The sequence below is a fragment of the Cygnus atratus genome, chromosome 11, assembly GCF_013377495.2.
Source record: "Cygnus atratus isolate AKBS03 ecotype Queensland, Australia chromosome 11, CAtr_DNAZoo_HiC_assembly, whole genome shotgun sequence".
NCBI classification, from domain to species: Eukaryota; Metazoa; Chordata; class Aves; order Anseriformes; family Anatidae; genus Cygnus; species Cygnus atratus.
In genome coordinates, this window is record NC_066372.1 from 11,756,654 (window position 1) to 11,771,575 (window position 14,922).

Here is a 14,922-nt window from a genome sequence, read left to right on the forward strand (position 1 = left end):
CTTCCCTCTGGAAATTCTCCTGTAAGCCTGCTGGAGCTCGTTGCCTATCCCTTCTTTCTGAACTCTGTCTGAAGCATGTGACCTCTTCCTCCTCTACACCGTTTGTCATCAGCTCTGAATTTGCTACTTTGGGTCAGATTCCTTGTGGAATGGTGTGGGGCAGTGACTTCTTGGTATTTTTGTCTGTGCCACACCCAGCCCATTTATGGATCCCAGCTGAATTCAGGAGAATCCAGGACCCTTACAGTGCCAAGCACCTACAGAAATCTCTACTGAGCGAGCTCCCATACAATTGCTCATAAGAAACCCAAGGAGAGTTTAATATGGCAATCTCTCACTGCACAAGAGTGGCTCAGTTTCAACAACTGAAAGGAGGTTATTTAACAACAGAAAATGACTGTATGTACCAAAAAGTCATTTACACATCACTAGGATTTGTCTGGATTAACACAGAAAGCAATGGACAATGCTACAGACCTCAAGCAAGCGAAGGGTCAAAAGGTAGAATTTATTTGAATTCTTACAGATTAAGCTGCTAAATAAAACACATTCTTTCCTGTGACCATAACAGATATAAATATATAGCAGCAATCAGTCCCCGGCTGCATGCTGGGAACCTAAACAAATGTTATAACGCATGAAGGATCTTGTGCATGTAACATCTGCACCGCAACTGCGGTGGGGAGCGCCACGCTGGGCCCGTGCTGCTCCTGAGCCTGGCAGTGCCTCGCTCGTCCCCGTGACATTGCTGGCCTGCAGGCAGAGCTGCAGAGTGCACAACGTGGTAACAGGGCTGAGTATCCGCAGGCAGATGATAAGCTGCAGCTTCCCATGCAGGAACAGCAAGGACTTCTATTTTAACCAGCAAAACACTGATCTGGAGATGGGATATCATTTAATGCAGTAAATTGTTTACTTGGTTTCCACGCCTTACTCAGTTTCCATGTCAAATTAACACATCACATCAGGTGAAGGCGAGCACGCCATCCTGAATACTGATACAGGCCAGAATGCAATTCCAGTAAAAATTAGTTTAAGTCATTTCCATTGGCCCTTTGTCAGCAAACTTCACGGTACACAAGACAAAGAGGAGGTAAAGGAATAAAACAAAATCAAACACAATATACTTAACATATTGGGAACAATTAAAATGGGCATTTTAATTAACCTCTGTAACCTTCTAGGAGCTTTCAAATTTATATGGTAAATGATAATGATTTCAAAAAAAAGCATTTTTGTTCCTCTGTAAAAGGTATTAGTAGGAAATCGAAAAGCTGCAGGAAAATGAAATTGCATTTTTCACATTTGTTATGAGCCTGCTCTAACTGTGCCACAGGAGAGGTATTTAATCATGCTCCTTGCTTTTGGATGCTCTCTTCCTATTTGGGTTGGAAGGATACATATTATAGGGTCATTAACCAAAGTCATGTACATCATCTCTCCCTCACAAGTCAACACCATAAACACTGCAACAGCCACAGAGCCACTGTATAATCAGGGCCCAATGCAGGCTTTGTGGCTCATACAAGACCAAGTGGACAGACTAAATTACCCCAAAGAAACCTTTTTCCCTCCCAAAGAAAGGGCAAAGGCCTTGCAGCTGCTGGAAGACTTCTTAGAGCTGTCTCATGTGCAAACGACAGAACCTGCCCACACGACTCTGGTCCCACAAGGACCTTGGCACCTGAAGTCTCAGCACTACCAATCTCATTACCTGGTTTCTAGATGGATGGTGCACTTACCCCCTGTATTTACACAAAGTTTTAAGCATGTGACAAGAGCTTTACACTCTGAACACATTATGAAAGAAGATGAGAGACAAATACCACATTGCACTGGCTTATACAAGTCACAACGGCAGTACTGAGCACAGCTGCATGGAACAAAGGGCTGGGTCACAGAATCATTTCATACAATGTTTTCACATCAGTACACTCCACAACATTTTTAAATAGAGTCATACCCCTGGCTGCACAAATTCATAAAGCAATCAGATGCCATGGTGAGAGGTATACAGAAGGCTTCCTTTCTTCATAGTTACATTCTTGCCTCTGTGCACTAAATGCAGGATCTCTGACTACTGAACGCAGTGAGATGCAATGCACTTCCAAAAATCACGGAAAACTAATTTTGAGACTGAGCTGATTCCTGCTTAGTTTCTCCCACATAAACTTGTCTTTTATATGGCATACTTTGTCCTTAACACACAGGGGTTGATCTATGCCTCAGCATTTTGGAAATTATTTCAGGATGGTCTTTTTGCTATAAAAGACATGCACAGGAATACAGTGCCTGGCTTACTGAAGAAAACTGAGCAACATTTCATCTCCTTCAAGGAGTCTCATGATCTACTTTCTTACTTTTGTCATTACTATTTAATGGTATTATAATTACTGTAAGCCTCTAGTGTTCATAATAACCACAAAACAAATACAACCTTGATTATGCTCTTATTATTATTTGTATTACAGTGGCAATTAGAGACTTGAGCTTTACCCAAGGAAAAGAGGAATGTGGATCTCCAAGAACCTGCATCTAATCCATAATGAGAATTACAAATAAGAAAAGATTAGGGGAAAAGGACAAAACACAGAGGTTGCTATACCTAGATTACATGCTCTTATTGTCTTATTTTAGAGGCCTGACATTCTTCTTTGGAAAAGATTCTGTCCCTCATGAAACTGGACAAAAAGATAATCAGCAGTCCTAGCCCCTAAAATTGGCTCACATCTTATTGTTTAGTACATGTTCTTCTTGACAATGCTGAAATACATCTCGTTCTCCCCTGCTGCCAGTTCTAGGTTCACAACGGTCTTGATAGCTTATTGTCTGCTGCCAAACCTGCTGTCAGTCATGCTTTTTTGTTGCAACTAAGTCATCACAGATTTATTTACCCTTTAAAACTGTGGGCTGTATTTATCCTCTAAAACTGAACAGGCATGTAGCAGAAGACCAAAGACTCCTTTGTGGAGAAAGCTTTTCAATGTGGAAGAGGCAAAGATGGGTGTCACTTCTGCTTGACGCTATTCACAGGCAGTAAAGCAAAAGAAAACAAGTGCTTGATTCACCCTCTCACGTACTACACTGTTGAATGAGCCAGTTAATCAGAAGACCTGATTTCACCATTCTTAAGTGATTTCACTTAAACCTTGACATGTCTTCCCCTTTTGGTATTTGTACTCTTTCAACAGTGGAAATTAATACAGCAGAGGCGCTAGGTCTAAAATTCAGACTTGATGATTGGTACGAATTTCTCTGAGTTCAATTTTCTCTTACAATTAAGTCTAACGCTTTCCTGACAGAGAAAAAGAATGGAGTGTCTCATCTGGAAGCAATTTTAAAGACAGTCCACAGTTATCATCCCCCTGCAGAGCAAACTCGCACCGTAGCCACTAACCTGAATGAGCTCTTCTGGCACCAGCTCCTCCCACCACAAGAGGCTGGAGGCTGGCTCGCAGGGCTGCCAATTTAGCATGACGAAAACCTGTGGGAGCCTTCGCTTTACTTTGGAGCAAGCTCTGCAGATGAGGTAAGACCCCAGGAGTTGCAGTTGGCTGTCTCTGGTGTCGTGGGGATGTGCCAGCCTCTCCGAGTAATTACAAATTGTTAGTCCCGACTTGCTGCGAAGGATAATAGTTCAGTCACCAAAAAGAAAAAAATACTGCCAGGCTGTAGCTGCCTTTGTAGAATCAATTTACTTAAATGAGATGAAAAGGCAGAACAGATGAACTAGTTATAATCAACACACAGACTTTCCCATCTAAATTTGTATTTTAACTCACACATCTCTAAATAACAATAGCACCAGTAGATGCTCTTTCTATATTACACATGGATATGGCCCTTGCGTGGATCTATGATTTCAGAAGATGAATCTTTCCTTCCTGAAAAAAAATCAGTTTGGCATTTAAGAGCTCACAATTCACACTAAAAGGGCCATAGGCAATAGCCTTTTCCCATCTAGATTCATAGATTGTAAGTAAACAAATAACTGTGAAAGATGGGGCAAATTATGTTGCAAATTATTAGATTTACGGTCTTTGAAAACATGACAAGGAAGGTATTACTCTTGTGACAGTTTTTTCCCATTTTGAATTGAGTGCTAAACAGCAGAGCAGATGCTATAAAACATTCGGAGCCCATCACATTGTTTATTCTGTGCATGCTTCTCCCCAGTAGAGCTTACGACATGCGGCAAATACTTCCAACAAGCCAAAAAAATTGCTAATAGTTCAATAAATGACCTTTGAATAATGTAAATTATTCTCTATTCTCCCCTCCCTACCATGTTTTCTCTTCTTCATTTTCTGATTTGAGAAGTTTGCCCGTTACTCAACCCCAGGAATCAAGCAAACAGGTACTGTTTCTTCAGAGTCTAATCAAGGTACATCCCCATGGACATCTGAGGGACAAAGCCTAGAACACAGCATGGAAATAGCTAAGATCTGAAAATGAACTAACAAAATTTGTTTATTTAAATTTGTAATGCCAGGCATGTAAAACTTGAAGCACTTCACTACATTATTTCCCAGGTAAAAGACTGAGTAGATCCACTGGCGTGAGCAGAAATCATACGCAGCTGAGAGACCAAAGGTTTTCTATATAAGGTTGTTAAACATTCTTCATAAAACACATCTTTAATGGAACTTTTCTTAACAGCCATGTGATATAGACAGTGGTGCAAGAAAAAACATTCCTTGTGTAAGTTTATCTTCCAGAAGATTAAAGAAAAAATACTTTCACATGTGTGATGACAACTCCAATAAAGCTGGCAGAAAGGCTTATAGCGAGCTTTGGCATTGCATGTTCTTCTGGTCTTGTTTCCCTAAGTGCATAATATGTATGCCAACACCTCCATGGACAGTTTTACTTCACTTATTTTTTGCAGATTTAGGGTTTATATAGGCTTATATACTTTATAGACTACTGAAGAAAAATATGTTTAATTAGATCCTACACCTTTTCTACTTTCACACACCCAGACATTTGGAAGACTAGTCTTGCTACACATACACAACTTAATGACAGCTATTGTCAAATTAGTGTTTTCAGATGCTCTGATTTCCCATTTATCCCTTCCCAAAAATATCACCTAGTGCTTCATTAAATAAAGACTTTACTTTTTTTTTTTTTTTTTTAATTCTAGCTGATAAATGACAGCAATCACAGCAAAAAGAAGTCTGACATTCTGAGAATACCGTTATGAGCTGATCATCTTTTAAAAATATTTGACCAAAAAGCTCTTGGATCTGCTTTGGTAGCTGAACCTGAACTAAGTGTGGAAGTGACTGAGCAGAATCAGACGTCCTCATTAAGTAAAATTAGTCAAGTACAATTTGCCTGGCTGGTCCCCTCTATGTATTAACACCGACATTCAGACATTGATGAGTTTAATCAGGATTTTCAAACAAAAAGAAAAAAAATAAAAAACCACTCATGAACCTAGCAGGTTTATTAGGAACAGATTGCATTTTCGCTGTCAAAAGGCAGCAAAGAATCAGCTGAAATACTGAACAAAATTCTCTGTTCATAAGCGCGTCCTAATAGCTAATAGCAATCTTTCCTCATAGCACGAACATGACCTCAAATATGTGCTAGCTGATTGCTGTCAGATTTACTGAAGACAAAAGGAGACATTTTATTAAAGGGCAAATGCCAAGAGGCTACACAGAGCTGCTACAGGGCTTCACTAGAAGGGACAGGCTTGCCCTCTGATTGCAAAGATTACATCGCTAGGGCTTTTTTCCCCTTCCGCAATGAATGCATCTCAAAGTGCTGTCAAGCCCAAGAAATGAAGAAAAAACAAAATACTGTAGCAGCTAAGGAGATAAGTGTCAGCAACAATGCTGATGTAACAAATAAAGAGCAGAAACAACCCCAGGGAGGCTGGTCCTGCTCGAAGGCACTTACCTGAAGCACCAGCAGCAGAAGTGAATGTGAGAGGGCAGCAAGAGGGCATGTGGACTCAAGGGATGGCAGGCAGGCAGCTGCTTGAGCAAGGCTGGTGATACTGCTACCAAGTTTACCCCACAGACCTTCTGAGCATCAGAAAAGAAGCACTAAACTTTGTAGATTTTAAGACAATCTACTGGAAAGGGCACCAGAAAAAAAAAAAAGTTATGTAGAAATATCTAATTTTATAAAATTCATAAAATTTGACTTGCCAATGCCCCCTTCAGAGAGATGGGCACTGCAGAGGTCCTCATATGCATTTAGGGTTCTGATTTTTTTTCCCTTAAATTATGCCTTAATGCATCCTGCTTTGCAAGACACTGCAGCAACAACAGCTGGCCAAAGGAACAACGTGCTGCAGCCCTACCAAGAGCACCACACACATGCTGGGTAATGGGAAAAAGGCAGCTTAATGACAATTATGCCGGAATTACAATTTGTAACTCCAGTTATTCTCTTAAGGCAGACTGCTTTATCTGAGCAGCACAACGTGAAGCTTCGAGCTCATTTCAACACTCTTTTCTCCCTAAGTTAATGGTCAACTGTTCGCTTTACAGCACGTTTCGATAGTGACCAACTGCTATAGCAATACTCAATATATTTCACTTTCCCCGTGTCTTTAAACTCAGAAACTCAAAATATTATTTAAATGACATTCCAAAACCTGAGCCTTGAGCTGCAGTAAGATGGTATGGTAGACTACTCTGCCATTCTAGCTTTCCCAACTCTTGAGACAACAAATAAAAACTAATAAATGCAGTATGTATAGAGGAAAGCAAAATTCTCCATGGCTTATTAACAATTACTTGAAAAACTATACATAAAGGACTAGGAAGAAATGAATTCCAGTACCTTAGAGAAGCAGCAGACTCCTCCTTTCAGGCAAGTATTTCATTTCTTCAGCAGCTTTTTGACTGTTTATTGTGCCTTGGTTACATTAACAGCACTTTAGAAAGGCTGCTGCACTCGTGGCAGAGAATAACGGAGATAGACTTTACATGCAGGTACAGCACCGTGTTCCCAGAAGGAGCCAGGGGAGCATATTTTCGTACTAGCTAATATGGCAGTGAATCATCCTCCTGAGATAAAGGCTAAAAACATTAAGACGGGAATATAGCAGGCTGGAATTAAGGGGAGAAAAAAAAAGGGATTCAGCTGGTTCAAGTTTACATATGCAAATAAACAGTGTGAGAAGGGAAATACTGAGAGGGCGATGTGAAGTAATGAGGAGAAAGAGCAGGTGTATCTATCTTCCTGGAGGCTGAAGGAAGGAAGATATTAAATGGTGCCTTCTGGTAAATTGCCACTGCCAGTTATTGACAAAGTTGTCAATTACACAGGATTATTTAGACTGATGATACAGGAAGAAATAGGGATTTAGAAACACATGGGACTAAAAGCAGAGATGGGGATGTGCTGCAGATGATAAATGGAGTGGATTGAAATGAAAAGAGCAAAGAGGCCAGTTTCAGAGGGTATAATTAAATATCCTTAATTAGCATATTAGAGTGCTGCAATGAAACATATACCTACTTTCAAAGTTGGATTTTAGAAAGTAAACATTAACTGAATGGAAGAAAGAGCAAGAATATTCTATGCCATAAGACTGCTTGACACAGAATATATTCAGATAACTTCTATTTTGCTAATGTTTAAATAACTCAATTATATAAAAAAACCACTGCCTGCCCACATCTATAACCACTAAGATATTAAATCACCATTACACAGATCTTACTGAGATTGGTCAGACAATGCATTAGGAAAAGAGCACTGAGCTTGAGTAAATAGTAGGATTTCAAGTCACATTGCTTTAAGAAAAAAAGACGTTCTTATGCACATAGATACAGTGGGGACCAAGAAGCTAAAGGAGCTACTGCTTTATTAAAAATATATTCTGCTGAAAAGTTAGGGAATATTTACTACCATAATTTTCTAAATAGAATGGAAGATATTTCATTGTGTTCACCATGAGAGTTGATGGCAAGGAGCTAGGCCTAAATCATGCTTTTGGCATTGACGTCTTGTTTGGTGATGCAAGCCACTTACCTCACTGTGCCATACATCAGCAATACCTTCCTGCCTCCCAGGCACGTCACAAGAATAAATATATCAATGACTATTATAGATATTATATTAGATTATAGATATAATCGGGAGACTACATGAAAACATCAGTACCCTCTGAGATAATTCTGGTTACTGGTATCAAACAAATTCTCTGTTCCCAGCATGTAAAGGCTTCATTTGCCACACTACTCGCTAGTCCACTGGGTCAATCTCGAGCAAGGCAGAGCACTGCTACCAGGGTAACTGAGTTTCCACTTCTCTGCTTCCATTGCCATTGCTTTTTCACATCTGCACTGAGGTCTCAACTAGTTAATGCCTTGAGCAACAGAAGTTAGGGCTTGAATATAGGCCACCGATATTATTTTTGCTTCCAGAGAAGCAATGCTAAAAAAATATAACTGCAACAACTCTCGAAAAAACACCTATGACGACTGAACAGGACAAACTGAAGTGAGTATCAAGTGCTGTATTAGAAACCAGACAAAAGAAAAAGAACTTGGCTTGGCTAAGAACAAAATCAGCTTTATATATGGGCCCCAACACACTCACAAACGCGCAGGAAGCAGAAATGCAAAAGAGAGGCGGGCACAGTGGCTGCCTAGCCAAGGACTACTAACTTCCTAGCTGAATAGGACTCATCTTCTGATTGACAAGGGTGATGAATGTGACTGTGTCTGGCTCAGATTACATAAAAATGGCAGCATGACACACTGACAACACCCTTTTGTCTTCATACCTTCAGTGCTTCGGAAGAAAAGATGCAGAATATTAGCCGAAGGAGTTTGGGAAAGGTAAAATCTCTGAAGCAGAAGCTGGCAAAGAGATTAGGCAGAACACGTTGACAAGACATAGAAGGAACTGAAAGATTAAATTGGTCACTTTTGTAGACAATCATCACCAAAGACTAATGTACCTCAGACACTGCACCTGCCTACCCACCTCCTACCTCAGTCAGGGTCTGAAGTCCTGGTAAAGTGTAATATGTTATTTCAATATAGAATATATGCCATGTCACACATGGTATCAGCTTCCTGGGAATTATTTATAATGGCTGTTGCAGCATCCATCTCATACAGCTTATTAAAGCAGGATTGTACAATCTTTGGATTGTTGTGTCCCAGTCATAATAAACAGAAACTTGGGGAATAAGACAAAAACAAACAACAACAACAAAAACAAACCCAATAACCAACCAAACATGAACACTTATTTTTTCCTTGTTCTGCCTTAATTCTTCTGCAGGACATGGTACCCCTCTGCTGGGCAAGAACAGACGCAACGCCAAGGAGCTACAAACCAGAGCTGACAGATCAGTAAACCGAAACTGGTCCATATGGACTGAAAGTGGTAAGGGAAGACGAGCGAGGCAATGTGTAGCTGGCCACAAGCCTGAGAACATAGGGAGTCCAGATACAAAACATACAGCAAATACCAGTCACAATTTAGTCTTAGTTCCCTAAACACTGTCCAAACTACAGCATAACATTTTTGTAAAATCTGTGAAAATGAGTCACCTTGAAGTCTAAATAAAATTGTTGCAATATTTAGGATATCAGGAAGAAGAAGGAATTTGATAAAATGAGATTTTTGATCATGAAAAAATGATTTGTGAGCTATAAAGTCCGCACCATGTGACGCTAGTAAAGGAATTTAGCCCTAACTTTTACAACCATAATTTTTTTTTTTTTTTTAGTTTAGGCATTAAATATATATACATATGTAAACATAAGTACTTGTAAAACATGACAAACATAGTAAAGATAAGAAATTCAGACATTAGTAGTGACTCAGATGAAAAAGCAAATTCCTACCAGAGACATATGATATCACAAACATATTTGGGAAATAGTTAAATCTTACTCTGGCCTCTGAAGAATGTCAAAAAGAAAAGTCAAATCATCTTATTGCCCTTAAGACTGGGGTATAGTTGCCCATTTTGTTTCAGATTTCTTGTTCAGTTCTGCCTGCTCGAATTCTGACTCTGCTTGATTTTCCATGGGTTGAGATACTAAGCAGTTTTAAACCAAGGAACGATCACAAAAAAGTCCTGTTTAAATAATAACAATCTAGTATGTGGCATCTAGAAAACCATGTTTCTGTTAAAAATATAAACACAAAGCAAAGTTTGATAATATTTTTTGCCCCTTTTATTAAAAACAGTCATTACACTTGACATACATTTGGCAAAGCTTCTATCATTGTATCTCTGATTTTCAGGCAACCGATTGCAGGCTATTACAAAGTGACACTAGCAATGCAATTACTCGGTTTGGGGTCAGCGCTATAAACTTCAGATTTTGCTTCAGTTATTTTGTTGATTCTGTTTTTAGTTTGCCTGCGTGATGATCAAGAACAGTATATTGGCTCCAAATACTTTTGTATTAGATGTACATATGCGAACATAGTGTAGAACTGCACCCTATACCCGCCACTAGATATCAAAGAGAACACTCTTCTAGGTCTTCACTGTCCAGATTGATTTATCATTTTGCACCACACTTCTTTTCACATTGTCCCAATGCCTTTGAAGCCTATCACTCCAAGCCTTTTGCTTGGTGAACCAAAGTTTGTTGCATTCAGAAACAATTTTCTTAAACAACTTTTTAGAGTCCATGAAAGATGACAAATCTTACTGACAGGAAACTCTCCAGAGGGGAAAAGGCCTGTGGTAGTGACAGAAGCCGATACAGAGCCTCAGTAAAGACAAGTTTTTCTAAGCAAACCTACACATGCACAAACACTTCAGCTATACAGCAGCTATATTGACAAAGGGGGGGTGGGGTGGGGGACAGAGAGTGTCTCCTCCTTGTCATTATCCAAATTCTCAAAAGGACTAGATTTACATAAGAAAAACCATCAGTCCATTTACCAAGATGCATTACATTGTTCCATTTGCTGCTCTTGTTTTAGGTCAAGTGGAAGCTTCTTTTTTCAGTTTTTCTAGTATCTCATCTGGTGTCACTGATACCAAAATCTTCACCACTTTATCACGGGATTTACCACCCTAGTTCAGACACACACAAAAAATTATCTTGCAGAGAATCACCACCAAACACACATTGCCAAAAAGCTCATTGTGATGCCAATACATCAGGTATTGAAAGATTATACAGGTATTGTTGAAAAAATAATTCTTAGAGTGTAGGTACGCAGAAATAACAGCAGTAAGACATGGTTCATCAGTGTCCTTTCTAGTTATTTTAAAAGTGGAAAGCAATGCCTCATCTACTCTGCTTTTAAAATTGGATACAGCTCCCAGAGCATGCCCTGAATTTATGCCCTTTTTATAGTCATAAAAAGTAAGGAATGGTAAGTTTCCAAAATTCAGCTGTATCATCTAGAAGCAAGACTGCAACTGCATTTGCATTTTATTTTTTTAAAGTTACTGTATATAGTTGATAGATGTGGACTTTTAGATCTTTCTTTAACACTGTCTCCCACAAAGTATTAGTTACTCTTAAGCTGAATTCTCAGGTTGGTAATAGCAACAAAATGAAAATAGATTGCATTGTATATAACTTGTAAAATATTCAGATTAGTATGGCAGTTATTTTAAATATCGTTGACTTGTTTTTGTATTACTGACAAAATTGCTATTTTACATAGGAACTGGCAAATTTGTAATTTCTTTTCATTTCGCCTGAAGCTACAACTTTGCCTGTATTCAGTAAAAACGTGAGAAACAAATATGTTGCATTTTAATCTGCAGCCTGACAGAAATCTTTAAAGATCCAAAAGGACATCCTGAATAAGGAAAATGTCTTAACACTGCTATACAGAAATATGGCATGAATTTTAAAATTAAAAATAGATTTTTGAAGCAGACTAGCCAGCTGATGATGAAAATCAAGCCCCTTGGGTGGAAATATTACCATATTTCCAAAGCCCTATTTTATACTGGATTGTTTCCCACTTGGATTAGTTTTGGTAGTGTTATCACTTATCATAAAACAAGTAGCACATAACAGAGAGCAAATAGTACAAAAATCACTCAGTGTGTACACCCAGCAGATCAGGATGGGAAATCTAAGTCACAGATAAAATACTGACTTTACCACAGTGCTTCACTGAGAACAAACAGTGGTTTGTGAAAAACAACACTAGCATGCAATTATTTGGACACTGTAGGTCAGATCAACTGAGTCAAGAAGGTCAGACAACACTGGCCCCTTTTATGCTCAACTCTGCTTAGCACTAATGAGAATAATCTAGTTAAACCTAAACGTCTCTTTAAGACAGGAGAGTGTTAATGTAAAATGTTGATTGAATTAAGGAATTTGCCCAGGAGTCAAGAAAACATGAACCAAGCCTTAGCATCTCTACCTTTCATCAAAGCAGTGCTCAATTCATTAATTGTATTCCATTTATTACCACTATCTTTTAACAGACTTCTACAGCTACATTAAACAAGCACAGAAAAATAAAAAGCACAGTTTTTCATTGTGCTCTCACGCTTACAAACTGTAAATTAACATGGTTGGAAAGACTGACATATGAGTTCAATGTGTTAATAAAACAAATTATTTATTCAGTGCAATGAATAATAGTTTCCACTTGCCAAGTCAACACATGCAAGTTCTACTAGCACAGAGAAACTGTTAAGGCCCAGATAGAATGGATGTGTTTACAAATGCTTTTACTTATATGCAACAGTTACTTTTCAGAAATTTTTTACTCAAATACAGAAGTACCTTCAAACAACGAATGCAAAGTTATGAATAAAATGCACATTTTTCTGCAAAGCACAAATTATGTGTATTGAATTTGAAATGAAAACAAAAGAATCTTTAAGGGTCACAGAAAACATGAACTGCATAAATTTTTGAAAATACATCATGATAAGAAGTATTCTATGTACTCGAGCTGTGGTTCTTCTTATATTAGGTTTTTCCTCAATTAATCATTCCATTAACTCAAACACTTTTCAAGTGTCTTTTGGACTGAACTTGGAGAGTATCTCCAATGACTAACTCAGTGAATAACAATTCAGAATCTTGAATTTAAAATGCAGTAAGAGAAGACTGAAATAAAGAAAAAAAAAGTACCTTTTCTAAAATAACTTCACTCTTCTTCACTTCTAGCACCTTAGAGAGGTAGCGACACAGCTCTGCATTTGCCTCCCCTTCTGACGGAGGTGCAGCAATAGCTACACCTACTGCCTCAGCTGTCACATCTAGAACAGATATTTTAAAGAGTTTATGCTCGGAATACTCAAAAATATCTAGTTATCATTTCCTAAAAATGAACGCTTATGCTTTCAAAAGCATTTCAATTTACAAACAAATGAACTCCTACATCAGGAGGGAACTCCTAGATCAGCAGGTAACTCGGTATTTTTATACTTCACAAATTCCCTTAAGATAGCTGTCAGCCAGTATGAACAACGATAACCTTCCAGCACAAAGAACATCAAAGCCTTTAGACCCGTATCAGTCGGCAGCTATGAATTATTGGCTTTTATACTCTAGCAGTCGGGGCACTATGGTAATGTTCTCTCTGTATTGCCCATTCTGCTGCTGGTGTACTCCAGCTTGGCACTGTGCAGCATAATACAGATCGTATTAACCCCAACACGCGCAAAAAAAAAGCATGACCAATAGGCTGGCCCCGAGATCTTTGCTATCATCACGTTTTCTCTGGCTCAATTGGCAGCACATCTAAGCGTGCTAACACGTGCTCAGATTTTACTGACCACAAGTAAAACTCACCCAATTGATCAGTGTTTCTTGGATGTAATGACTGAAACGTGATATTCACATTCACATTCGCTTCTACTCTGCTCCAGCTTTTAGATTTATACATTTTTAAACCGTAATTATTATGGCCTAGAACTGCTTTTAGTTTTACCCCCGTTGAAACAGCTGGAAAGAGAGTTCAGCATCGCTCTTCTCGGAGGGAGAAGGCACCCTGCAGGGAATAGGTCCCTGTGTCAGGCTCACACCTATCAATGTAAAAACCTGCCCTACTTTGTCCAGAGCACCCAGCCTTGTAGCGAGGGAACAGATTTTGCAAGCTCCAGCTTTTATAGCAGGAGGAAACCTCCACAAGCCCTTGGGATCCAAGCAGCTGGCGTAAAACTGAAGCGCTGTGCCCGTGCGTTTGAAGGGAAGACCACAGAACCATTCAGGTTGGAAGAGCCCTTCAAGGCCATCTGGTTTGCTGTCCCTCCTTTCACAAATAAAATCAAATAGAGGTGCGTTGAGGATTCACAGCGCGAGCACGGGGCTGCCTGGGGGGCCGAGGGCTCCTCCTGACTGTTCCCGTCTCTCCCAGCCGCAGGATGACGGCTGCACGGCTATTACACGGCTATTACACGGCTACACGGCTATTACACGGCTGCACGGCTACACGCCGCCTGAGCCCACAGAGCCCCTCGGGCTCCCCCTGCCGAGCCCGCCCCGCCCGCCCGCAGCCCACCTGTGACGGCGCTGCAGCGCGCGCCGGGCTTGGCGCGAACCGTCACCCTCACGCCGCCCTCGGCCGCCACCACCGGCCCCGCCGCCAGCACCGGCCCCGCGGGCTCCTTCGCGGCTCCTCGGCCCTGAAAGAGAGAAACGCGCCGTCAGCGCGGGCACCGGCCCGGCCCGGCCCGGCCCCGCCGCCCCGCACGCACCTTCCCGGGCATGGCCCCGCCAAGCCTCCGTACCGCCGCCAGCAGCACCGGGCGGAAGCCGCTGGGGCCCGGCATGGCTCCGCGCTGCCCTTCCGCCAACACCGCCCGGCCCCGCCCCCGGCCCGGCAGGCACCGCCCCCGGCCCCACGGGGCCTGGCCCCAACAGGAAATTTCCAGGGAAGTCCCAGGAAATAAGAAAAATGAGATGGGGGTGGGTCCGTCCCCCCTTCTCACCCCCAAATCGTTCTCCAAGCAGTGCTCTAGTACACCATCTGGGAGGGTACAGA

At 40.6% G+C, this 14,922-nt stretch overlaps 1 protein-coding gene across 3 annotated transcripts; it reads right to left on the bottom strand.

Annotated features, from left to right (window-relative positions):
• Positions 1 to 620: 620 nt before the first annotated feature.
• Positions 621 to 14,749, bottom strand: C11H15orf40 (chromosome 11 C15orf40 homolog). Of its 3 annotated transcripts, none has more exons than XM_035554747.2 (4): positions 14,636 to 14,749; positions 14,440 to 14,563; positions 13,068 to 13,195; positions 621 to 877 (listed from the first exon to the last, which is right to left on the bottom strand). In XM_035554747.2, exons 1-4 carry the CDS (start codon positions 14,708 to 14,710, stop codon positions 629 to 631), a joined length of 576 nt encoding a protein of 191 aa, XP_035410640.1. In that variant the 5' UTR covers positions 14,711 to 14,749; the 3' UTR covers positions 621 to 628. The 3 variants fall into 3 exon arrangements, with proteins under 3 accessions (XP_035410640.1, XP_050568931.1, XP_035410641.1); XM_050712974.1 differs by having other exon boundaries at positions 14,669 to 14,747; XM_035554748.2 differs by lacking the exon at positions 621 to 877 and adding an exon at positions 9,862 to 11,026.
• Positions 14,750 to 14,922: the final 173 nt, after the last annotated feature.

Coding starts and splice junctions, on each gene's coding strand:
- C11H15orf40 (XM_035554747.2), bottom strand. CDS start 14,710: ATGCCGGGCCCCAGCGGCTTCCGCCCGGTGCTGCTGGCGGCGGTACGG. Junction 14,564..14,635: donor GCGGGGCCATGCCCGGGAAG/GTGCGTGCGGGG, acceptor TCTCTCTTTCAG/GGCCGAGGAGCCGCGAAGGA. Junction 13,196..14,439: donor GCGCTGCAGCGCCGTCACAG/GTGGGCTGCGGG, acceptor TATCTGTTCTAG/ATGTGACAGCTGAGGCAGTA.